At 42.3% G+C, this 24,049-nt stretch overlaps 2 protein-coding genes across 3 annotated transcripts in view; both read left to right on the forward strand.

Moving 5' to 3' along the window:
• The first annotated feature begins 176 nt into the window (after window positions 1–176).
• On the forward strand, window positions 177–22,189 carry NRIP3 (nuclear receptor interacting protein 3). Of its 2 annotated transcripts, XM_008054560.2 has the most exons (7): window positions 177–514; window positions 17,694–17,855; window positions 18,367–18,449; window positions 20,415–20,554; window positions 21,203–21,255; window positions 21,363–21,457; window positions 21,758–22,189. In XM_008054560.2, the coding sequence occupies exons 1-7, from the start codon at window positions 341–343 to the stop codon at window positions 21,771–21,773; spliced, it is 723 nt and encodes a 240-aa protein (XP_008052751.1). In that variant the 5' UTR covers window positions 177–340; the 3' UTR covers window positions 21,774–22,189. The 2 variants fall into 2 exon arrangements, with proteins under 2 accessions (XP_008052751.1, XP_008052750.1); XM_008054559.2 differs by lacking the exon at window positions 21,203–21,255 and having other exon boundaries at window positions 21,298–21,457.
• The window catches only part of TMEM9B (TMEM9 domain family member B), a 43,477-nt gene continuing 29,783 nt past the window's right edge, over window positions 10,356–24,049 (forward strand). Inside the window, exons 1-2 of the mRNA XM_021710643.1 lie at window positions 10,356–10,360; window positions 20,422–20,427. The gene's annotated coding sequence lies outside the window, so the exon portion shown is untranslated. The remainder of the gene's footprint in view (window positions 10,361–20,421; window positions 20,428–24,049) is intronic.

Here is a 24,049-nt window from a genome sequence, read left to right on the forward strand (position 1 = left end):
AACAGCCTACGCCCGTCCAGGGGATGCGGGGCACCCACCTAGGAAGGGAGCGGCTGGGTGGAGCAGAGCGGCCGCGGGGGACTCTTGGTCTTCCAGGTCAGTCTCGCCGCCGCTTCCCCCTCCTCGCTCGCTTGTCCCCGAGCCTGGTGGCGCGACTAAAGGCAGGGGCTGCGGGACGCGGTGGAACCGCGCGCCGGGCGGGGGCGCTATTCCGGCTCCGCCCCCTGCGCGCGCACTGGCTGCTCCCCGTGACGTCACGCTCGGCTATAAAAGGCGCGGCGCGCGGCCCTTGCGGCTGTGGAGGAGCTCGAGGCTGAGGGAGCCCGCGGTGGCTGCAGCGATGTTTTACTCAGGGCTCCTCACGGAGGGCGGCCGCAAGGAGGGCGACATGCGGGAGGCTGCTTCGCTGCGACAGCAGCGCCGGATGAAGCAAGCCGTGCAGTTCATCCACAAGGACTCCGCCGACCTGCTGCCCCTGGACGGCCTCAAGAAGCTGGGCTCGTCCAAGGACACGGTGAGCGCCCGCGGCCGCGCCCGCCTCGGCCCTCCCGGACCCGTCCCCTTCGTGCCGGGCGGTCTCCCGGCCCCGGCCGTTGTCGCTTTCACTGAGTCACCGGCCCCGGCCCGCTGTCCGCGGTGTCGCTCCCCCGCGATTCCTCCCTATCCGGCACCCCCCTGCTTCGGGTTCGCTCGGGGTTCCGTCGTAACCTCCCCAGCTCGCGCTCCCTTGGCTGTGCCTCCTCCCTCCGCGTCTCTCTCCTCTCCAGAAGGAAGGGACCCTGCGCTGCCCACTTGCCTCCGAGTCCTCTTTCTTTCCTTGACATCGAATTTGGTCCACGGGGCTTGAGCCTCGTAGCACAGGCTGTGTGGCTGCTCTTGTGACCCAGACAAAGGTGACTCCTCGTGGGCGTGTGGGTAGGAGAGAGAGAGGTGGACGGGGTGTTTTAATTTTTATTTTTGACAGCCACCATATCCAGATGACTTTTGTTGCCTCCATTATCCCCCTCTGCAAAATCTACTCCTCTTTGGTTTTGTCTTACTCACCTTTGACCTTCCGTCCTGAGTGGGGAGAGAGAAAAGGGGTCGAATGTGAAGGTTTCCCGAACCCCATGCATCTCATCCTTCTCATCTCTCCTCTTCCATCCCAACCCCAAGGACGGGGTGGAGGGAGGAAGCCAGGCTGCGCGATCTCCCTGACAGACTGTGTGGGAGCTGGGCTTGGTGCAGTGTTTTTTTCTAGCACGGTGGTTCTTGGCATTGAGGAGGAGAAGCCCAGGACTGGGGGCCTGGGTTCAAAGACCATAGTGCCCTCTGTCTACAGGATGGGGAGCTGGCTAAGGGTTACCAGTATAAAGAACGGTATCTGACTGTCATTCTTCAGTTGCTGTAGTCAGATTTATGTTTAGCTTTGTAGTTTTATCTGGAGTAGCTGGATTGCTTTTTTGGATTGCACAATCACTTTGTCCCTTTAGACAATAATTTATGAAATGTTAAATATATTTTACGAGTGAAATAGATGCTCTGCATAATTTTTCTAGCATTTTTAAATTTTGAGCTTTTGAAATGTTTAATTCTGGATGTGATTGTCGGCCCTAGTTCACTGAAATTGCCATTTCTGGCCCCAGCATGGCAGTGGAGGACAGAGTTTTTGCATCCACTTCCTTTTTTTTCTTTTTCTTTTTTCTTTTTAATTTAACAGCTCTAATGACACATAGATGTCAATATCAGATTTCTCTCTCCTCCCATTAGTTACTTATGTGCAGGGAATGTCTACTCCAGTTATCTTGCTCTGTTTTTTAAGTTTTTTTTTTCTTCACAAGCCACAGGATAGTTGATCTAATTCATGCTAACCCAGAGTGATGACTGACTAAAATGTTTTCCTACAAAAGCAATAACTCTCTCTTCCCTTTTCTTGCTTTAACACAGTCTAGATTCATTTAGCAAATCAGGTCCAAGTCTTCTTTTCTTCAGGCCAAAATTATCCTAGTTCCTGGAATGCTTGGGAATCAATAAGTAAGGAAGTATTAGGAGAATAATTAAAATATGGACTTTTTTCTGGGTTATGTTGTTCTGGGTCATCGAGGAGCTTCCTAGCCCTGAAGAACTACCTCTGCATCCCTCTGCCTAGGGGTCCTTATACCACTACATGCTACATTAGAATCCCATCTGCTTTTCTAACTCCCATCTGCCTCACTTGAGCTACGAAGAGCTGATAGCATGGAGCACAGGCTGTAGGCTGCAAAGAGGAAGGATCCTCAAGAAGCAGGATATTTCCATGGGTGTGACACACAGCAGTTGACTGTGAAGCTCTGAATCATGGTTCACATTTTCTGTACCCCATTGTCATGGAGTTGATTTCCCTCTCACTGTTCTCACACATTTAATGCACAAGTGATTGTACAGAAGAGCCAGAAGAGATCACAGAAACCAAGGCAAACTGAGGTAGGACTAGGAGAACTGTAAGCGCTGGGGCGAGGCAGCATGCTTAGACTCCCTTGGGTTGTGGCAGCCTCAATATAATCTTAGGGATGACTTTAGAAGCGCATTCTTATCACTTTATTTTATAAATACATCTGGGATAAACCAATGTTGACTCTCTTTTCTCTCACTGCAAGTGAAATTTGGAGGATGCTAAAATTAATTAATACCTCACTTGAAGTAGTTTATAGTGTAATCCCAATATGAGGTACAACCTGACAGATCCTATGGGAAAAAAAATAGAAGGAAATCAAGAAAAGGGAGGGGATGGCACCAGAGGGAAAGAGGAAAAATTAGTTGTAATTGGCCCTATGACTTGTGAAGAGTGGGTTTTTTCCTCATACTAATAACCTATATTTGAATTATACTGCTGGGTTTTCTGAATTATCTAACTCTTACCATGCTGTTTCTTTAATGTTTACTGTTTGATACTAGTCTGCTAGCCCTTTTTCAGTTGGAAGAGGGCACCCGTAGGCAATCAAGGGGGTCATATTCTATTGGCCCTAGGAAAATGCCTTTGCCCTATTTCTGTGTGTATGGAGTTGGCTGCTACAAAGTCTACAGTGGAAATTAATTATAGTTTTTTTGTTTGTTTGTTTGTTTTGGGGGTTTTTTTTGTTTTTTGAGTTGGAGTCTCACTCTGTTGCTCAGACTGGAGTGCAGTGACTGCTCCTGGCCACTGCAGCCTCAACCTGCTGGGGCTCCGGTGATTCTTCCGCCTCAGCCTTCCAAGTAGCTGGAATTACAGGCGCACGCTACCGCACCCGGCTAATTTTTTGATTGATTGTAGAGATGAGGTCTCGCCAAGTTCCCCAGGCAGGTCTCGAACCTGCAGGCTCAGCCAATCCACTCACCTCAGTCTCCCAAGGCGCGGGATTACAGGCTGAACCTCCGAGTCCGGCAATTACAGTTTTTATGTATGACTCTTTTGTTTTCATCCTTTCATCTTGCATTGCTTATTCTGTATTTGATTGAGAACTAAAACCAGAAATGAGTAATATTATATTTATTTATTTTATTTTTTTGAGTTGGAGTCTTACTCTGTTACCCAGGCTAGAGTGTAGTGGAACACCACAGCCACTGCTGCCTTGACCTGCTGGGCTCAGGCGATCCTTCCACCTCAGCCTTCCAAGTAGCTGGAACTACAGGCATGCACCACCATGCCTGGTTAATTTTTTTTTTTAATTGTAGAGATGAGGTATCACCAAGTTGCCCAGACTGGTCTTGAACCCATGGGCTCAGGCACTCCTCTCACCTCGGCCTCCCAAAGTGCTGGTATTATAAGTGTGAGCCACTGTGCCTGACCTTAATTTTTTTTTAACTTGAGGAAGCTGGAAAAAAATCTTTATTCTTGGAATTTTGCCTATTGTGATTTCTCTTATTTTAGCTACTAGGTTCATAAAAGTTCTTCTTATTATGCTAAGTACTTTTTAATTTTTTTAAACAGTGTTATGTGATAATATGCTATCTTTCCTATATGATATTATTACTGACCCGTATTACTGACCAATAGAGAGAAATATTCTTACTGAGTAGCAGAGATAAAGTTTTTTTTTCCCACCTGTGATTGATTCTGCTTATAGCCAAATGCTATAGAGTTAGGAATGAAGAATGGGGAAAGGATAGTAGAGCACAGTGAAGCAAACTTACCATAAAATACCTGATCAGAGAGTAGCCCTGGGTGGTGTGCTATAGATTAGCCATTTATAATGAGACAAGTCTTGGACTAGAGAATCTTAAAGCCTTAGAAGAGAAGCATGACATGCCAGTATAACACCAGGATCTGGCACAAACTGAAGATTTGCAGAGCTTGTGATTACATCCTACTTATAACAAACATCTGAACATTTGCTGTGTTCAGGACACAGTCTAGGGGCCAGAATCACAAGAATGAAGATAGAAAAGCTTCTCTCTATAAGGAGTTTATAGGTTGGAGAGAAGGACAGGAGAGATCAGTTAGCATTTATTTATTTATTTGTTTGTTTGTTTGGAGTTGCAGTCTCACTCTGTTGCCCAGACTAGAGTACAGTGGCGCGCTCATGGCCATCCCAGCGTCGACCTCTGGGCTCAGGCAATCCTTCTGCCTCAACCTTCCAAGTAGCCAGAACTACAGGCATGTACTACCACCCCCAGCTAATTTTTTAATTTGTTGTAGAGCTGAGGTCTCGCAAAGTTGCCCAAGCTGTTCTCGAACCTGTAGGCTCAGGCAGTCTCCTCACTTTGGCCTCCCAAAGTGCTGGAATTACAGCCTTGAGCCACCGCACCCGGCCTCAGTTAGCTTATTATGCAGATATTTATTGGGCACTTACTACATGCCAGGCAATAATCTAGGCATTGGAGATATAATAGTAAACCAAAACAGAGTTCCTGCTTTCATGGAACTTGTGTTCTTGTGAGATGAGGAAGCATAAGATAAAATTAAGTAGATATATAATATATTAGGTAATAATAAATAATCATTTATTTTCTGTGGAGAAAATAATCCAGGGTAAGGAATAAGGTGGGCAGTGGCCAGGGTACGGTAGGATGGAGCCTTGTTATTTTACACAGGGTGGCCTTAGAAGGTCTCTTTGATAAGATTACATTTGAGGAGATACTGAAGGAAATGAGGGAGCAGAGTATCTCAAGGAAGAGTGTTCTAAGCAAAAGGAACAGCAAGTGCAAAGGCCGGAGGTGTCAGTGTGCTTGATATGATGGAAGAACTGTAAGAGGGCCAGTGTAGCCAGAGCAAAATGAGCCAGGGGACGAGTGATAGGAGATAACATCAGAGATGCAGTGGGAGGTCGCTGTGCCTTTGGCTTTTAATCTAAGTTGGAAAACCAGTAGAAAATTTTGAACAGGGAGTGACATGACTTATTTTATAAAAAGGTTGTTTAGGCTACTGTGTGGATTATACTGTAGAGGAACAAGAGTAGAAGCAGGAAGACTGACTAGGAGGCTATCATTCAGTAATCCAGGTAAGAAATGATGGTGCCTCAGAACAGCATGATGGCTGTGACAGAGACAAGAAAAGATCAGCTTCTGGATATTTGTTGAAGTGGAACTGGAAAATTTAGATGATGGATTGGATTAAGAGTCTGAAAGAAAGAGTAGTCAAGGATGGCCTCAAGGTTTTTAATCTGGCGATTGAAAGAATATAGTTATTACTTACTGAAATGGTAAAATACAAGGGGATCAGGTTGAGGATAGAGAATAAGAATCAAGAGTTTGACTTTTGAACAAGTTAAGTTTGAGACCTTTATTAGTTATTTAAATGTAGATATTGAATAGACAGTTCTACAGAAAGATAAATAACACCACCAGGAAGCCTATGCTAGTTGCCAAGATGCTATAGTCAATAAGTGCAATAGAGGAGTCTAGGGGAAGAAGTGATAACTCTGGCCTGGTATAATGGTAACAACGGAGACCAGCATCTGAATACAGGTTTACCATACCCTCTGAGCAAGCTGGCTGTGAGGTGATATGGAGAGAAGGCTGCTGCTAGACTGTGCTTTTGTAGAACCTCAGAACAAGAAGAATTTTATAAGTCATCTATTCCAAATCCTTGCCCATTTTTAAATCCTTTCTAACAAAAATTTAGCCTCTGTGGGCAGTTGAAAAACTGCTATCTCAGACCAGTCCACAAAGCAGATAGCAATCAGGAAAAAGGCTGTTTTATTGGGTCACAAGGCAAAGGCAAAGAAACAGAACACAGAAGGCCTGGAGCAGTGTGACAGCCTGCCTCGTTTTTGAGCAACTGTAAACCCAAGGACAGTCTATCTATGTTCCCATGGGGTGGAATTGGTCATGTGTTGTACATTCAGCTAGTAAGCAAAGAAGAGAAGGTGCAGAAATTAGTGCCCTTTAAATTTTTCAAAGTCAGAGATAGAAACATATATACCAGACTTGAGTCAGGAGTCCGTGTTTATCTGTAGACTATGTATGAGGACTAAAATGGAGTAGGATGATTCTAGGCCCTTTTAGGGAAAAAGTAGTGAATGGTATCCAGTTTCAATTTTAGGCTATGCATGAGAATTTAAAGTATATATGCAGTTGACCCTGAAACAATGTAGGGATTGGGGTGCTGACCCCTATGCATAATTTTGGACTCCCCAAAAACTTAATTACCAATAGCCTTTATTGACTGGAAGATTGACTGATAACATAGTCAATTAGCGCATATTTTGTATGTGATATGTATTACACACTGTATTCTTGCAATAAAGGAGCCAGAGAAAAGAAAATGTTATTTAAAAAATTGTAAGAATGATAAAACATATTCACTATTCATTAAGTGGAAGTGGATCATCATAAAGGTCTTCATCCTTGTCACCTTCACAATGAGTAGACTGAGGAGGAAGAGGAGGAAGGGAGGGATTGGTCTTGCTGTTTCGGGGTGGCAGAGATGGAAGAGGTGGGGGTGAAAAGGGAGTCAGGAGAGGCAAGCACACTCCTGACTCCTGTAACTTTCATTGAAAAAAATCCACGTATAATTAGACCTGCATATTTTAAACCTGTGTTGTTCAAGGGTCAATTGTTTATATATATATACTTACTAACATTTGAGTGCTTCCTCTATTATCTGACATGGTGCTAAATGCTTTATGTAAATCAACTTACTTAATCCTCACAAAAGTACTATGAGATACCTTCTAACTTAACTTAGCTCTGTCTGACTTCAAAGCATATGCTTTTAAACACTAGTTTAAATCAGGGGTTGGCAAGCTTTTCCTGTAAAGGACCACATAGTAAATATTTTTGGCTTTGCCGGCCAACCAGTCTATGTCGCTGCTACTTAACTCTACTTGTATGTGGTGCAAAAGCAGGCATGGACTGTAAATGGATAGGGTTGGTTGTGCTCCAGTAAAACTTTGTTTATAAAAACAGGCAGCAGCAGGCTGGATATTTGGGACATATTTGCTGATCACTATTGCTAGCTAGTGATCTTGGCTTTCTTACCTGGAAATAAGTATACAAAGAATTCAGACCTCTGTCATTTCCCGTTTTCTAGTCTGGTTCATTCGGTGGACCACAGAAACGCATTCATTTCTTTCTGTCTTGGTTCATGGTGGCATGGGTAAAGGGATTGAGAAAGTGGCTTTAGAAGTTCTTGGTGAAATCATGGTTGTATGGTGTCCTACAGTAGAGTCTGATTCATCCTACCTTACTTTTCTTGTCGCTCTATAGTCTAGTTAGAAGAGCTATTTAAGCAGTGTGGGTGCCACGTTGAGGAACCTCAGCTTTTTCTGCCCAAAGTACAATAGTGCTCACAGTGCTCCTTTCCTTCAGAAGCTCTTGGCGGTGATGGAGGCAGCAGTTCCGAACTCGCCTGGTTAGGGTTTAGTTGCCTCCATCAGCCACATTTCCGGAACAGTAGAGAACCAGGAACTGCTGAGGGGAGTAGATGTCTTGTTGAGGTTTTAGTACAAAGCAGAATCTACGTCCAAAAGGCCACCAGGGTACCTGCAACACCCATCTAGCTCATTGGTACTATGTATCTTAAAGGGCATCAAGACAGCCTTTGGAAAGCCAGTATTTCAATAACCAGATGAAAACCACTTACGTATGTATAAAATAACAGTCAGAGTGGGGCTACAAGTAATATAAACTACTTAATATACAAACATTGAGGGGATTCTGAAAGAATTAGATGATATTAATTAAGAAAGACTTTTTGAAGAAAGAAGTGGTAAAGATTTGTTTTTTTGGCTGGGCTTGGTGGTTCAGCCTATAATCCCAGCACTTTGGGAGGCCGAGGTGAGAGGATTGCCTGAGCCTATGGGTTTAAGACCAGCCTGGGCAACTTGGTGAGACCTCATCTCTACAAAAAATTAGCGGGGCATGGTGGCACATACTTATAGTTCCAGCTACTTGGAAGGCTGAGGCAGAAGGATAACCTGAGCCCAGTAGGTTGAGGCTGCGGTGACTGTGAGTGTGCTACTGCTCTCCAGCCTGGGCAACAGAGTGAGACTCCAACTCAAAAAAAAAAAAAAAAAGATTTGTTTTTTCGAACAAAGAACTAAATACCTCATATTCTCACTCATAAGAGGCCCCTGATCAGTGGTCACACAATCACAAGGGTGGGATTGGCAGATCCTGGACTCTGCTAAGGGAGGAAGGGAGGGAGGCATGTGGCAACACACTGGCACTTGGTCTACTATCAGGGGAGAAAGGACCAGCTAGATGCAAAACTTCACCTGAATGCAACTTACTTATGTAGTTAATCCTCACTTGTTCCCCACAACTCTAAAATAAAATAAAATAATTTTACCAGATAAAAATGATTTGTTCTTTCAGTACTGTGTCAAGAGCTGGGTTTGTGGTTGTGATCAAGACAGTCAGGGCCCCTGACCTTATGCAATTAATATCCTAGTGGGAAGGGAGTGAGATAGTAAGCAAGGAAATACGAAAATAATTCTATGTTTAGAATTACTGTGAAAGAAATAGTGGGATATGTTAGTTACTAAAGAGATGGGGTACCTAGTTTAAATAATATGGGCAGGGACAGTATCTCTAAGGAAGTGACATTTGAGCTGAGACCTGAAAGATTAAGAGCGAGCTAACTGGCCCGGAATGATGGCTCACACACTTGTAATCCCACCACTTTGGGAGGCTGAGGTGAGAGGAATGCTTGAGCCTAGGAGTTTGAGACTAATCTAGACAACATAGCCTAGGAACCTAGCAACCACATCTCTACAAACAATAAAAAAATTAGCTGGGCACGGTGGAGTATACCTATAGTTCCAGCTACTAGAGAAGATGTGGTGGGAGGGTCATTTGAGCCCAGGAGATCGAGGCTGCAGTGAGCTGTGATCCTGCTACTGCACTCAAGCCTGGGCAACAGAGGGAGACCTAAACTCAAAAAAAAAAAAAAAAAAAAAAACCCCAAAAACAAAACACACACAAAACCCCCCCCAAAAAACAAACAAACAAAACAGATGGGACAGCAAGTGCAAAGGCACTAGAGTTGGGAAGTGGTTTTATGCAAGGAAATGAGTATGGATGGAGCTACATCAGAATGAATAAACGGGATAATAGTGTATATATGGAAGCTGAAGGGAGGGGCAGGGGCCAGATGATGCAGAGCTATAGGGACCATGGAAAAAGTGTGAAGTTTTTCTGAGGAACTAGAAAGCCACTGAAGGATTTTGAGTAAAGTAGCATACTATGACATTTTTAAAAGCTCACTCAGGTTGCTCTGCAGAGAATGAACTGGAGAAGGGTAAAGGAAGAGGCAGAAGATAAGTTAGGAGGCTGTTGCTGTACAGATAAAAAAATGATGGTGGTTTGGATTATATTAGAGGTAGTAAAAATGCTTGGACTTAGCAGTAACTGCAGAAATGAAGGAGAAAATAAGAAGTGTTAAAGTGGCAAAATTTCACCCACCAAGATAGGGAATAAGGGAGAATGTGCAAGTTTGATGGGAAAGATCAGTGGGATAAGTTAAGTTTGAAGTGCCTGTGGAATGTTTACATAGAGAAGTTCAAAAAGACAGTCTGGATCTATGGGGTCTATGGGAGAAGCTGATTCCAGATATGTTTTGGAGGAAGCAACAACACTACTTTTGTTGGGAAGTTTATGAAAAGAAGAGAATCAAGAATGATATGTGACAGTGCCATTTACCAAGGCTGGTGGAAAGGAAGTAACCCGTAATGTTAAAACGGAACGAGACTTTTGAGCTCCAACCTCTTTGATTACTGATGAAGAAAGTGAGGCTTAGAGAAAAGTAATGCTTAGAGAGATTAGTGATTTGCCCAAGGTAATTTGTGGCAAGTGGTAATTTGCTGAAAGTAGAAAGCCTTCATGGAGTAATCATTTAAAAGATGAGATTGAGCCAGGCTCGGTGGCTCAGCCTGTAATCCCGCACCTTTGGGAGGCTGAGGTGAGTGGATTGCCTGAGCCTGTGGGTTCGAGACCCGCCTGGGCAGCAAGACCTCATCTCTACAATAAATAAAAAAATCAGCTGGTTGTGGTAGCGCGCGCCTGTAATTCCGGCTACTTGGAAGGCTGAGGCGGAAGGATCGCTGGAGCCCAGCAGGTTGAGGCTGCGGTGGCTGGAAGCGGCCACTGCACTCCAGTCTGGGCGACAGAGTGAGACTCCAACTCAAAAACATAAAAATAAAATAAAAATAAAATAATAAAAGATGAGATTGAGAAGGAGGATGAGTGGTAGTTAGTGAAAGATCTTGAATGCTAAATTGAGGATTTTTGTATGATACAGCTAGCAGAACCACCGTAGGGAAAGGGGATCATGAAAGTAGTGTTTTAGGAGTTTGCTTGGACTTAGCAATAACAGAAATGAAAAGGAAAATAAGAAATGTTAAGAAGGCAGAATTTCACTCACAGAGGTAGGGAATAAGAGAAAATATACATGTTTTATGGGAAAATTCAGTGGGATAAGTTAATTCTGAAGTGCCTGTGGAATGTCTAAGTAGAGAAGTTCAAAAAGGCTGTTGGATCCATGGGTCTAGAACTTAAAAGTGAGATCTAGACATGGGATTACTATTTTAAACATGGGATTACTACTGTAATGAAAGCAGATAAAATTATCCTGGGAGGATATGTAGAATGAGAAAAGGACCAAAGATAGAGCAATGAGGAAATAAACAGGGGCAAAGGAACCAGTGAAAGAAACAGAAACAGAATAAACAGGTGGTTTTAGAAGCTCAAGGAGGAGAGTTTCAAGATAAATGAAATGTTGAGTTTATTGCAGCACTGTTTCTAATGGCAAACACGTGAAACAGTCTTGATGTCCATTAGTAGTTAGTTAAATCAAGGTGTGTTTACATACTCAAACAGAAAAGTAAAATCTCTGTTTAAGTCACTATAAGTTGACTTTTCTTTCTTTTATTATTTATTTATTTATTTTGAGTTGGTGGCTCCCTGTATCACCCAGCTGGAGTGCAGTGGCCCAATCATGGCTCACCACAGCCTTAACTCCTGGACTCGGTCGATCCTTCTGCCTCCACTTCCTGAGTAGCTGGGACTACAGGCATGCACCACTACACCCAATCTTCTGTAGAGATGAAATCTTGCTATGTTGCCTAAGCTGGTCTCAAACTCTGGTCTTAAACAGTACTCCCACCTCAGCCTCCCAAAGAGCTGGGATTACAGAAGTGAGCCACCAGTCCTGACATAAGTTGGCTTTTCTTTTTCTTTTTCCTTTTTTTTTTTTTTTTCTTTATCTCAGTAGCTTTAGGGGATGCAAATCGTTTTTGATCTGGGCTTTAAGTGTGTGTACCTAACCCCCCACGTTGTACCCAATAAGTGATTTTTCCTTTCTCTACCCCTTCTTCCCAAAGTTGACTTTTTTTATGGCTGAGCTCTTTCTTACTATATGGAATGTTTCTTAATTAAAATTTCAATGAAAAATACACATATACATAATTTAGAACTTTTAAAAATGTAAAATTGTTGCTTGTATTAGGGATCTCCGTGTTTCTAAGTAAATGGTAATACTGCTGTTTTTTAATTTATTGATTTTACCATTATATATCAATTTTCTATTATAATGGATAAGATTTAATTCTCTTAGACCTTCTCATCATGTCCCTTCTTCTGTTCTACTAGTATTTTGTTTAATAATAATTTAGGGTCAAATTAGCATTTAACTGCTCACATTATGACTATGTTCATATTATTCATAGCTGAGTAAAATGCACTATAATTATTTCCTTTCTCATGTAAATATTTGTTTTTCTAAAAATTAATAATTTCCTTTTTTTATTTCTTTACTTAATATTCTATATAAAATTTAAATCTTGTCTGGGCGTGGTGGCTCACTCCTATAATCCTAGCACTTTGGGAGGCCAAGGCAGGAGAATCACTTAAGCCCAGGAATTTGAGACCAGCCTAGGCAACATAGAGAGACCTCATCTCTACAAAAAAAAAAAAAAAAATTAGCTGGGTGTGGTAGTCTCAGCTACTCAGGAGGCTGAGGCAGAAGGATCACTTCAGCCCAGGAGGTCGAGACTACAGTGAGCCAAAATTGGATCACTGCGCTCCAACTTAGGCAACAGAGTGAGACCCTGTATCAAAAAAAAAAAAAAAAAGTCTACTTCAATAAAATGAGAGATGCTCTAGCAAGTCAATTTTTTTTTCTTGAAGACATCCTTCCTAGTGTCTCCTATCCTCTCATTTCATTTTGGACTTGTTGCTCTTAAGGCCTGATTGGCAGCCTATATTATGGACTTTTCCTTCAACATCAGAATTTCCTTTACCTTTCGTCTTTGGTGGATTCTTTATTTCTTGGATCCCATGCTTTTCTCTTTGTTGTTTGTTTCCCTCACTTTTGTGGTGTATATCTTTCAGTAGCTTCTTGAAGATGCATGGGAAACAACTTTTCTTGAGTCTTGATTGATAGTTTGGCTAAGTTAGAAATTATGTACTGTCAGATTTTTTTTTTTTTTTTTTTTTGAGTTGGAGTCTCACTCTGTCACCCAGACTGGAGTGCAGTGGCCACTCCCGGCCACCGCAGCCTCGGCCTGCTGGGCTCTGGCGATCCTTCCGCCTCAGCCTTCCAAGCAGCCGGAACTACAGGCACGCGCTACCATGCCCGGCTAATTTTTGATTTATTGTAGAGATGAGGTCTTGCCAAGTTGCCCAGGCGGGTCTCAAACCCGTGGGCTCAGGCAATCCACTCACCTCAGCCTCCCAAAGGCGCGGGATTACAGGCTGAGCCACCGAGCCCGGCTCAGATTTTTTTTTTAAATCAGACTCTCACTCTGTCACCCAGGCTGTAGTACAGTGGCATGCTCATGGTCACTGCAGCCTCAACCTGCTGGGCTCAGGCGATCCTTCCACCTCAACCTTCCAAGTAGCTGGAACTATAGGCGCACACCACCACACCCAGCTAATTTTTTGATTTATTGTAGAGATGAGGTCTCGCCAAGTTGCCCAGTCTGGTCTTGAACCGGTGGGCTCAGGCAATCCTCTCACCTTGGCTTTCCAAAGTGCTGGGATTACAGGCGTGAGCCACTGCGCCCAGCCCCTGTCAGATTTTTGAAGGTATTACTCCATTGTCTTTTAGCTTCTATTGTTACTGCTGAGTAGTCCTATACCATTCTAGTTTCTAATCCTTTGTATGTGGATCACTTTTTTCTTGTTGGAATCATCGGGCATCTGTGTCATTCATTCTATTTCAAAATTTCATAGTGATGTAAAATTTTGATGTGGATATTTTTTTCTTCATTATGCTAGGCTCCATAAGGTCCCTTTTAATCTTTAAACTTATGTCCTTTGGTTCTTAGTATGACACCCCACCCTAACCTTTAGCTGTTCTAGGAATCTGAAAACCTAGACAAGCAATCAACTAATCAGAATCTTTTGATTTAGTCTTACAAAAACAGTAAACTTTAGGCATTTTTCCCAGTTGTCTTGGTCAAATGAGAGCCGTATGCAGACTTTAATCTATTTCCAACTCTAATTTCACTCTCCTACTGTAAAGGTTCTAACTCCTCAGCCTTTCCAGGGTTTTAGTTTGAGTAAGAAAACTGCTTTCACAGCTAGACACCAATACATATAATAGTTCAAACATAATAGTTTATTTTTTTCTTAAGGAACAGTACTAGTGGAAAAATCAGTAAGACAGCCCGCTTTCTTACATATAGTCATTCAGAGACCCGCTATCAGTGACTTTTCTGTCTTCAAGGTTACCATAGGGGTCGTCTCCACTCCAGCCAGTCAGAAGAGGAAAAGAATGTGAAGAAGTGTACCCAGATTTTTATGGACCAGGCATAAAAGTGCATGTCACTTCTACTTACATTCCATTCTCTAGAACTCATAGAACTAGAACATTCCATTCTTAAGAACTCAGTCATACCTAACTGCAAGGAAGGCCAGAAACCATAATCTAGGTATCTGCCCAGGAAGAAGAGGAGAACAAAGATTTTAATGAGCAACTGGCAGTCTCTGCCACTCCAGCATTCTATGAAGTGAAATGGTATGAGGCACTTAGCTTTCTCTAGTCTAGGTCATTACTACTTTTCTGTCTCTTTTCACATTCCAGAATTGTGTTGATGTCTTTTTTTTTTTTCTTGTTTCCTTTACTGTTCTTTTTGTTCTTGTGGGTTTAGGATATTCTTATTTCTTTACTGTTGTTTCAGTGAAATTTTGATTGGGAGCAGAGGTAAATGTGCCCCTACATTATCACTTAAAATATGTAGGCATAATAAAATGACTGAAGAAAAAGTTTCTGAGGTTCACATGGATTTTCTGGCTATAAATTTTTGTATTCCTGAACTATACTATGAATACTTTTTACTTATGAAAGAGAATGAAGATAACTATATTATTGACATAAAACATGCCCTTCATATATGAAAAGAAAATAGAAAATTTCAGAACAGTTTTATAGTATGATCCTGTTTTTATATATGTTTATAAATATATTAATATTTTTGGGGAGATGTAGTTCTAAATTTAATGGTCATTATTTATAGTGAGTGGGACCGATATGGGGTTGAAAGATTGGGGAGGCTTTTAATTGTATGTACTTCAGTGATATTTAAATATTTTACATTGAGCATGTGTTGGACCTCTTTGGGTTACTAAAGAAAAGAAAAAATTAAAAAATAGTTAGCAGGGCCTAGAGAATGCGAATAAAATTAAGGCTAAACAATATCTACTGAATATGGAAATTAGATCATTATGGTGTTGTTGGATCAAAAGTGATCCCAATGAAGAAAATATGGGATATCAGGAAATAGACATAGTAGTTTTATTAAGACTATTTCAGACAAGGGTGTGATTATAGAAGAATGTGGAATTGAGGAGGCAGGATCTGAGGTTTAGTAGGGAAGTTTTCTCCCCAAACCTAGGAACTTTTTATTTTATTTTATTTTTTTGAGTTGGAATCTCACTCTGTCACCCGGGCTGGAGTGCAGTGGCAAACTCATGGTCACCCCATTGTCATCCTGCTGGGCTCCAGCGATCCTTCTGCCTGAGCCTTCCAAGTAGCCAGATCTACAGGTGCACGCTACCATGCCTGGCTAATTGCCCGGGGTGGTCTTGAACCCGCCGGCTCAGGCGATCCACTCTCCTCAGCCTTCCAAAGTGCTAGGATTACAGGCTAAGCCACCGAGCCTGGCCCCTAGGAACTTTTATTATGTTTTATAGCCTATAGAAGAAGGATTCAGTAGAAAGGGAAGTATATCCCGAAGAGGGACGACTTCAGGGAGAATGATTTTGGAACTTTCCTCATTTGTCTCATCTGTCCATTGATTATTGGGCTCTTCTGCAAAATTTAGAATCGCCAGATAAAGTAGTGTTCAGCAATACCAATGTAGAAGGAGAGCCCCAAGCTTGGGGTAATAGGGCCTTGATTAGGCGGCTCTTGAAACCCCTTCCAATACTCAGTTCTACAAATCCAGTTCATCTGAGTTGGTCCTGGTAAGCATGGACTTAACAGAAACAAACACCCTGGTATGTATGGCTTTGAGCTAGGAATTCAGGCTTATTGGTAAGAGAGATTAGACTGAAGAAGTTTTGTTTCCTTTGAGGAGCAAAACATTCTCCCAGTGTTGCATCACAAAATTTGACAGAGCACTTTCTCTAGCCCCTTATTAAGCTAAGAAGCTCTCACTTTCTTTATAAGTGACTCTCCCTCCCCTTTTCCCAAGGATGCTAATTTAGAACCTACTTTGCCAAGAATCTGGGTATTTTGGGAATCTATTTCTTTGTCTCACCAGGGTTACAGTGAGTCATGGCTGACTCCATTCTTCCTTTGAAATCTGTAAGGATTTTGAAGACCTCTAGTGCTATGCTATTATCCAGAAAAGTTCTAAGTTCTGGACTTCTAAGAGGTCTCTCTTCCCTAGAATCAGAGTGCCATCTGGTATATGTTAGATATAAACTTTGGGGTTAAACTCTACTCTTTTAGGGATTTTAATTATTATTGTAAACTGGCATAAGATGTTTATGTATAGAAATTTCTCAAGTCACATGACTTCTTTTCAAGAGATGTGGTAAACTTTCATGGATACAACTTTTGAGTAGGATCAGTAGAGCAAGAATATATCTACCCTAGGAACTCTCCTAACCTCTATCAAAGAGCAGACTTGAACTCATGCTCCTCATCCTGCTTCCTAACATCAGGTATCCTGGCATATATATAAGGTCTTATTAAGTCCCCTACTTCTCAGTCAGTGTTTGCCTCTTTTATACCCCCACTTTTTGGGCCACTGAAGAGAAGGGGAATGGATGATACGATAAAGCAGGAGGATTCAGTGGTTTGAGGTCCAGAAGATGTCAGTGACAATGATTCTTGTGGATTCTGCCAGGTTCCCAAGGGTGTCTGCTGAGAAGTGTGCTCAGTAGGTGTGAATTTCTGTCTTTCCACCCTATGAAAACAGGTGACAGCCCATATGGTGAATCAGCCCACAAGAGAACCAGGCCACCAAGGCCTCTACTGGGTCTAAAAAATAAGACTATCAAGAAGTAAAACTTGATGTAGAAGTAGGTAGAGCATCTGAATTATCAGTGCTAGCTAAGTTTCTTTAGCCTATGAGAATGAGCTGGTCTATCTATTAAGTCAGCCAGGAAAATACAGAGATCACTTATTCTAGACTAAGACCACTTTTCCCTTGAAATGCCTTTGTAAGGGGGAAGGAAGGCAACAGGCCCAGGTTAATCCAAATCACAAGAGTGTCTCAGTTTCCTTGAGCCACAGAATATGGACTGGCCTTATCCACATTTCCCAGTGTTCTACCTTGCTCTTTCATTCATTCAGGGTGGCCTCCTGCAAATTGGTTTATAGTACCTGCTCTGACAAACCAGAGAAGTCCCCCTTGAAGGAAGTATAAATAAGAAGCCAAGGTAGAGCTCAGTTATGTGAGGCTCCTTTGTTATTTCTTTTTCTTTCTTTCTTTTTGAATCAGAATCTCATTCTGTTACCCAGATTAGAGTGCAGTGTCATGATCATGGCTCACCACAGCTTTGACCTGGGCTCAGGCAATCCTTCCACTTCAGCCTCCCAAGCAACTAGGACTACAGGCATGTACCACTGTGCTTGGCTAGTTTTTGGAATTTTTGTAGAGATAAGGTCTTGATATGTTGCCTAGGCTGGTACTGAACTCCTGGGCTCAAGCAATCCTCCAGCCTTGGTCACTAAAGTGCTGGGATTACAAGCATGAGCCACTGCACCCAGCCTCCTTCATTATTTCTGTAGCACCTGGGAGACAATGGGAAAAGGGAGACATAGCCTGTCATTAAGAAGTCTCTGCTTTCCATTCCTCAAGCAACCTCACAACATTCTGCAGAGGCGCCTCATGGAAACCAACCTGTCTAAGCTCCGAAGCAGTCGTGTTCCTTGGGCCTCCAAGACCAACAAACTCAATCAGGCTAAGTCTGAGGGGCTAAAGAAGTCTGAGGACGATGACATGATTTTGGTTTCTTGCCAGGTAATGTTCTAAGAATGGCTTTTCCAGGGTTTTCTGGAAAGTAGGATTTTGGCCCCTTTTTTATCCTGATAGTATGGCCCTCTCCTCCAAATGTTAGAGTGTGGGTCTTATCATGGAATTCATAAATGAGTTTTAAAGAGGGCATTCCATACAACACTGGAAGTGTATGCAATATTTTGTATGCTTGTCCATCTTTATGGGAAGAAGGACCAAAGCTTTCATCAGACTTATAAATGGTTATGTGATTTTTTTGAATAAAAGATTAAGAGCTACTTGGTGTATGTAGAATGAAATACCCAGAGTCCTTAGGGATCTTCTGTCAGCCCTGTATTCAGCAGGGAAAAGAATCAGTAAAAGGCAGACTTAGATGGGCAAAGATGAAACACTACCAACCTATAATTGGGAGGATGCTCTCCCCTGCCCTTCGTATGACATCTGCTGCTTGCTCTTTGCGTCTCCCTTCCCTTTTGCTTTTCTGGTTCCTGCTGAACTGTACATTTCCTCCCCACAGTGTGCTGGAAAGGATGTAAAAGCCTTGGTTGACACAGGCTGTCAATATAATCTCATCTCTTCAGCCTGTGTGGACAGATTGGGGTAAGTAGTCACTTGTTATGAGTGGAAGTTAAATGTGAATGCACTCTTTGCTTGAACCTATTTTGAGGTTAGAGGTGGTGAGGGTCTCCAGAGAGACTCGAAGAGAAGTACGCAGAGCTGTGATCTCAGCTGGAGCCAGAATCCTTAGTAGAGTGGCAGAGTGGTGGGTTGTCAAGCAGCTGGAAGAAATCAGTGAGCCAGAGAAGTCTTCAGCTTTCTGTTAACTCTCACCTATTAAGTTTTGAGCAAGGACCTCTGGATTCTGGAACAAGAGAGTATGAGACTCCTGGCTCATTGTGTGCCCTGATGGGCAGCAAATTCGAAGGAGCTGTCCTGTTTATGCACCCCATATGAATACAAGCAGGGATTTAATTGACCTTAGCTTACTTAGGATCCTCCTGGAGTATGTACTGCATGTAGAAACATCAGTCAGAACTGAGGATAGGACTGCAATTGCAGCTAGGCGAGGCCATTGTAAGGGTGATTGACCAGTAGTTTCTTAACCAGTAGCATCTCTTCTTTCTGTGAAGTACATGTAAAATCAGATCTATTGCTGCCCCTGCTAGGGATTAGGTATGAGGCAGACACCTAGTATATTGAATGTCTTCAATTCTCTACTGGATAGAATTGGGTTTTCCCTCTTTCAGTCAGAGAAAGCTACTTTGTGTCTCACCTCTTTTTTACTCAGCCTCTTTTTATATTTCTTACCTTTTCCTACTCTTTCCCTACAAATACTAGATAGGCCTTGAGATCTAGCCCAGAATCAGTAAGATCGACCCAATATCATTTTCTATCCCTAGACCTAAATACAATAAATAATTCCCAAGCCAAAATCTAATGAAAGATAGATATAGTGGTTCATTTTGAGCGACATCCAAGACATTCATATTCTTAGGAAGGACTTACACAGGGCTTCATTTGTTTAATCAGTGATCCCTGCCACATGTTCTTATATCTACCTTATCTTCAGTGCTCACACCTTTGGGACCCTGAAATTGGCTCTGTGAGTTTTGTACATTGCTATTTAAGGTGGTGGGTAAAGTCCAGGACTCAAGTGCTCTTATGGGAAGAATCCTGTGGGTTGTTTTTTTCTCAATGTGATGAAGAAATTAGGTAGTGCAACATTTTAGTTCCAGAAAGACTAATAATGTCCTGGTGCATAATCAGGCAGCAGACTGCCATGATTCCAGAGGAATTAATAACCATCTGTAAAACTGAACAATTATTTTTCTTCTGGATGGGATATAACACCAAAAGAGAGGAAATGGAGGAAAGCAGAAGTATTGGCACAGAAAGTCCATAATTAAGTATTTATCCACCAACCCATAATAACTCGGGTGCTAGCTATTCTAATCAGCTTACATAACTGTGTGAAACTTTGGTGCTGCTTTCTTTCCTTTCTCCCCTGCACAGACCAGTTAAACTAATGAGGACTTTCTCCATGATATTCCTTGCTGATGCCAATATCAGTGCACTTACCAGTTAAGTTCTTGTCCCCATTAACCTTGTAACCTAAGGCAAACTGATAATAGAGTGAAATAGGACAAAGAGAAAAATAGATACTGAACAAAGCACCTTATAAATTTAAGATTAGCCTGCCCTCTCTGATATCTGTAACTTATGGATGGGTGAAAGAGCATGTTAGCTGCCTCACACAAGGTAAGGATTTTAGGATATAGAATAGGGTTCTCTGAATGTGTAAGTTCCCCTCTTTCACCAATGCAGGTAGTGATGAAAACTTTTTGAAACTGTTTGAGAGTAGGAGAAGAATCTTTAGTGTTTGTATATCCCTCTAACATACTTCGGACAAAGTGCAAAACAAGTATAGGATGGCAAGCATGTTTTTGGTAAATTAATCCCAGGATATCCCTGGGGAATTCCAACTGTGGGTCAGAAGGTGAGCATTGCCAGATTCTACCAGAAACCTCTGCCAAGGAGATTCTGGTATCTTCCTCTCTGGTGCAGACTCAAGGAGCATGTCAAATCTCACAAGCATGAAGGAGAAAAGCTTTCTCTACCCCGGCACCTCAAAGTAGTGGGCCAGATTGAGCACCTGGTGATCACACTGGGTTCCTTCCGCCTGGACTGCCCAGCAGCTGTGGTTGGTAAGTAGAGCTCGGGGCTGGACCTATGGACCCTAATGTAAACCCTCTCCCTATCCCCACCAAAACCTCATGGGATCTCATGCCTATAAATATTGATTTTTTTCAAAATGGTTCCCGTTTTCCTGTGCTATAGTCTTTGTCCCAAGTTTTACTCTCCAAAGTACCAGATTGGTCCTGAGCTACATTGAAGATATTCTGAGAATCAATCAGTAAAAGGAATTTGGATCTGGGATAAAAAAATTTAAGGAGCAAGAACACAAACGTTTTTGTGTGCAGATGAAAATGTCCCCCGAGAGCTTTTCCATTAACTAGTTGGTAGCAGACGGCAAGATCTTCTTACTTCTTTGCCATAAACCCCTTGATCCTTTTCCATCACCTCCCACACTTTCTCCTCATGCATTCTATTCTAGACTACTCAAGGTTCCTGGTTTTTGTCTAAAGGCCTTTGTCCTTTAGAGTTAAAAAAGACCTGAGTTTGAATCTTGGCTTTATTGCCTTGTAACTTTGATCTGGGAGAATTACTTAACGTAACAGATGCTCAACAGATGTTTACTGGATGGATAGATGGATGAATGGAGCCTAATGGTGATCAGCTTGACTTCTAAGCAAGCATGGAAATGGCTAAATCTTATTTTTTGTTTTTATTAGAGGACAATGAGAAAAACCTGTCCCTTGGTCTCCAGACTCTCCGATCCCTTAAGGTAGGATTGACTTCACTTTCCCTTTGATACTTCCTCTCTAAGGCAGGAATCCTCTTACATGGGGACCCCATAGTGGGATCAGTGACCAGCGGTTCTCCTGTTTTCAGTGCATCATAAACTTAGATAAGCACCGGCTGATCATGGGGAAGACAGACAAGGAAGAAATCCCTTTTGTGGAGACAGTTTCTTTGAATGAAGACAAGTAAGTGTTCAGATGGGTCAACTTGCATGCATTTGTCATGAGCTGGTGCGGGGGCAGGGTCTTGGAGAGGATATGGTTTGTATCTTGCCTTTGGCTTTCAGTCATGTCACAAATTTGCTCCTCCCCATCCCCAGAATTCACCATCCCACAAAACTCTGTAGTCTACACTTCAGAATGAGTAATGATGATACCATATAGAGTGATGGGGGAAGATGAGTAGCTTTTAAACTAAAATTTTACTTGCCTTTAGCTTCACTTCTTTGAATTTGGTATCATTCTGATATTTCTTTTTCATTTCAGCACTTCAGAAGCATAACTACAGCCTGCGGCATGTCTGCACATGTATACACACACCAGGTTGACAGATTGAGAAAACTGGGTTTCAACCAAATGCAGTAGCAACTTGCTGTGGACCAAGTCCTTCCCTCTCATAGAAGCTCCAGGGGCTCCTTCCCACTCAGACCTCTCTAGACTATAGTCTGTGCTTAGAGATCTTGTCTGGTTATAGCCATTGTTTTTTACTCCTTTGATCACTTAATTTATAGACCATTTTGACACTGCCAGGTCTCACTTGTGGCCTATTTCTCAGCTTATTCCAGGAATTTTCTTTTATTAGTCAAGCATAGGGGCTGCCAGGTTCTATTTCTCCATAAATATACTCACTCCTTTCCAATAGCTAAATGTATAATAAATAGGAACCTGACCTTTACCTCCTTTCAGCTATTTCAAAAAGGTGCAGGATACCTATGTCTTGGAATTAGAATTTCTTCTACTTAATTCATTGATTTCTCAAGTATGATTTGATCTGAAAGAGCCCAGAGAGATCATCTAGTTTAACTCTTTCATTTAAAAAGCCCAGACCAAGTGAATTGTCTAAGCTCATAAATTAAGTCAGTGGCAGAAGGGACCTAGAACTCAGACCTGACTTCCAAACCAAGGCTCCCATGCTGCCCCATTTGTCTCTAAGCCTTAACAGGAGGGCAAGGAAGTGACGGTATATAAAAAAAGGCAGAGCAGGGAAGAAAATACTTTGGAGATGAATACTAGGATGATCTGGGTAGACCTCCCTCCTGTATGCCAAGCCACTAAAACCTCCTGCCCTAAACTGTCACATTTAGACCTTCATCTTGGTGCCTAAAAACTGTGGAGGCAAAGATGAATGAAATGGTTTCTCACTGTGAACTTTTTAGAGGAGGGGGGAAAGGGACCACAGACAGACAATATGAATCCCTCTCTGAGAAGGAATTGAAAGCTTTAGTAAATAATCAGGACATCGGTATCAGACATTGATTACCTCCAAGATTCAGTCAGTATTTCTGCCTATTCTGTTATGTCTGCTAAGGACTCAAGTAGCTGGGAACAGTGGTAGGGAAAGCAGATGAAAAACCCCAGAGCAAGGCCAGAATAAAAGGGAGTAAACTGGGTAGAATCAATTGGTGGAAAGGCCTGCTTAAAGAAACCTTTTTGGTATGAAAGTAGAGAATGAAACTTGTAAGGAATTGAGATCTTCAGTTCTGTCCTGGCATGAGGAAAGAGGCAGGGCAAGAGCTGGTAGTTTTAAAGGTAACATTTTACAACTGCCCAGTGTTTCCTGATCTCTCTCAAAGGATGGGGAGATTACAGCTTTTTTTTAAAAGCTTTTTGGTTAGGGTGTCAGCTTAGGCACACAGGTAGGTGTCTGAATAGAATCTCCTGTTGATTTTGGTCATAGAAGTGCTTGGACAGGCCAGAAAAATAGCTAGCTGTGAGTATCCCTTTAAGATATTCCTGTCTACCCTAGATTCACAGCAGTAGCACTCAGGGTGTTTATTGGATCCCACTTTGAACCTTGCCAAGTACCACCAACTACTTTGTCTGGTGTTCAGCAACTACCCTTACCAAACAACTATTTGGAACTCGGGATGACTATGGCTCCACAGTAGTTCTCTAAAGACTAGGAACTTGGTGACCCTCATTTACACAACTAGACAGCTGTACTATAGTCGGTTGTCACTGGGTCACTCTCCTGGCCTCCTTCCTATCAGCCTCTATAAAGGAAGCTAGCTGGAAAACTAAGCACAGCCACAATTGGGAAGCTACATCTGAAGCTCAGCAGGGATGATCTCAGGATTACCAGCCTTCATCACCCACTCTAGCAACATCCCATTATCTTACCTAGAGGGGACTTGCACCTTTCCACTGAGGCCTCTTCACACTCCTCCCCTACCTATCACGGCAGTGCTTTGGCCTGCTTCCTATCCTAGTACTGAGCTGAAATATTTCACCCTTTACTCCTCTACTTGAAAGTCTTACTCTGAGCTTTGATTTTTAGCCACAGTGAGGCATGTTGAACGTTCCTTCTGGTTTATCCTTATTTGGATTCCTTGTGGACCAAGTGAGGCCAGGAACTCTCAGGTTCTGGAAAGATGCAACTAATTCTGGTTCTTTGAGTTCAGGGTTATAAGGCATTAGGGTAATGATTAGATAGCCATTAGTAGTCCTGGTCTCTGAAGATCAGTCAGCGATTTTAGTTTTGGAATAGAAATAGTTGGAGTAAACTGAGCTTAGTATATTATAATCTCACTGAATCCAGTCAAGTCATTTGAATTTTCT

Source organism: Carlito syrichta, unplaced genomic scaffold, assembly GCF_000164805.1.
Source record: "Carlito syrichta isolate Samal-C Ts95f unplaced genomic scaffold, Tarsius_syrichta-2.0.1 Scaffold296499, whole genome shotgun sequence".
NCBI classification, from domain to species: Eukaryota; Metazoa; Chordata; class Mammalia; order Primates; family Tarsiidae; genus Carlito; species Carlito syrichta.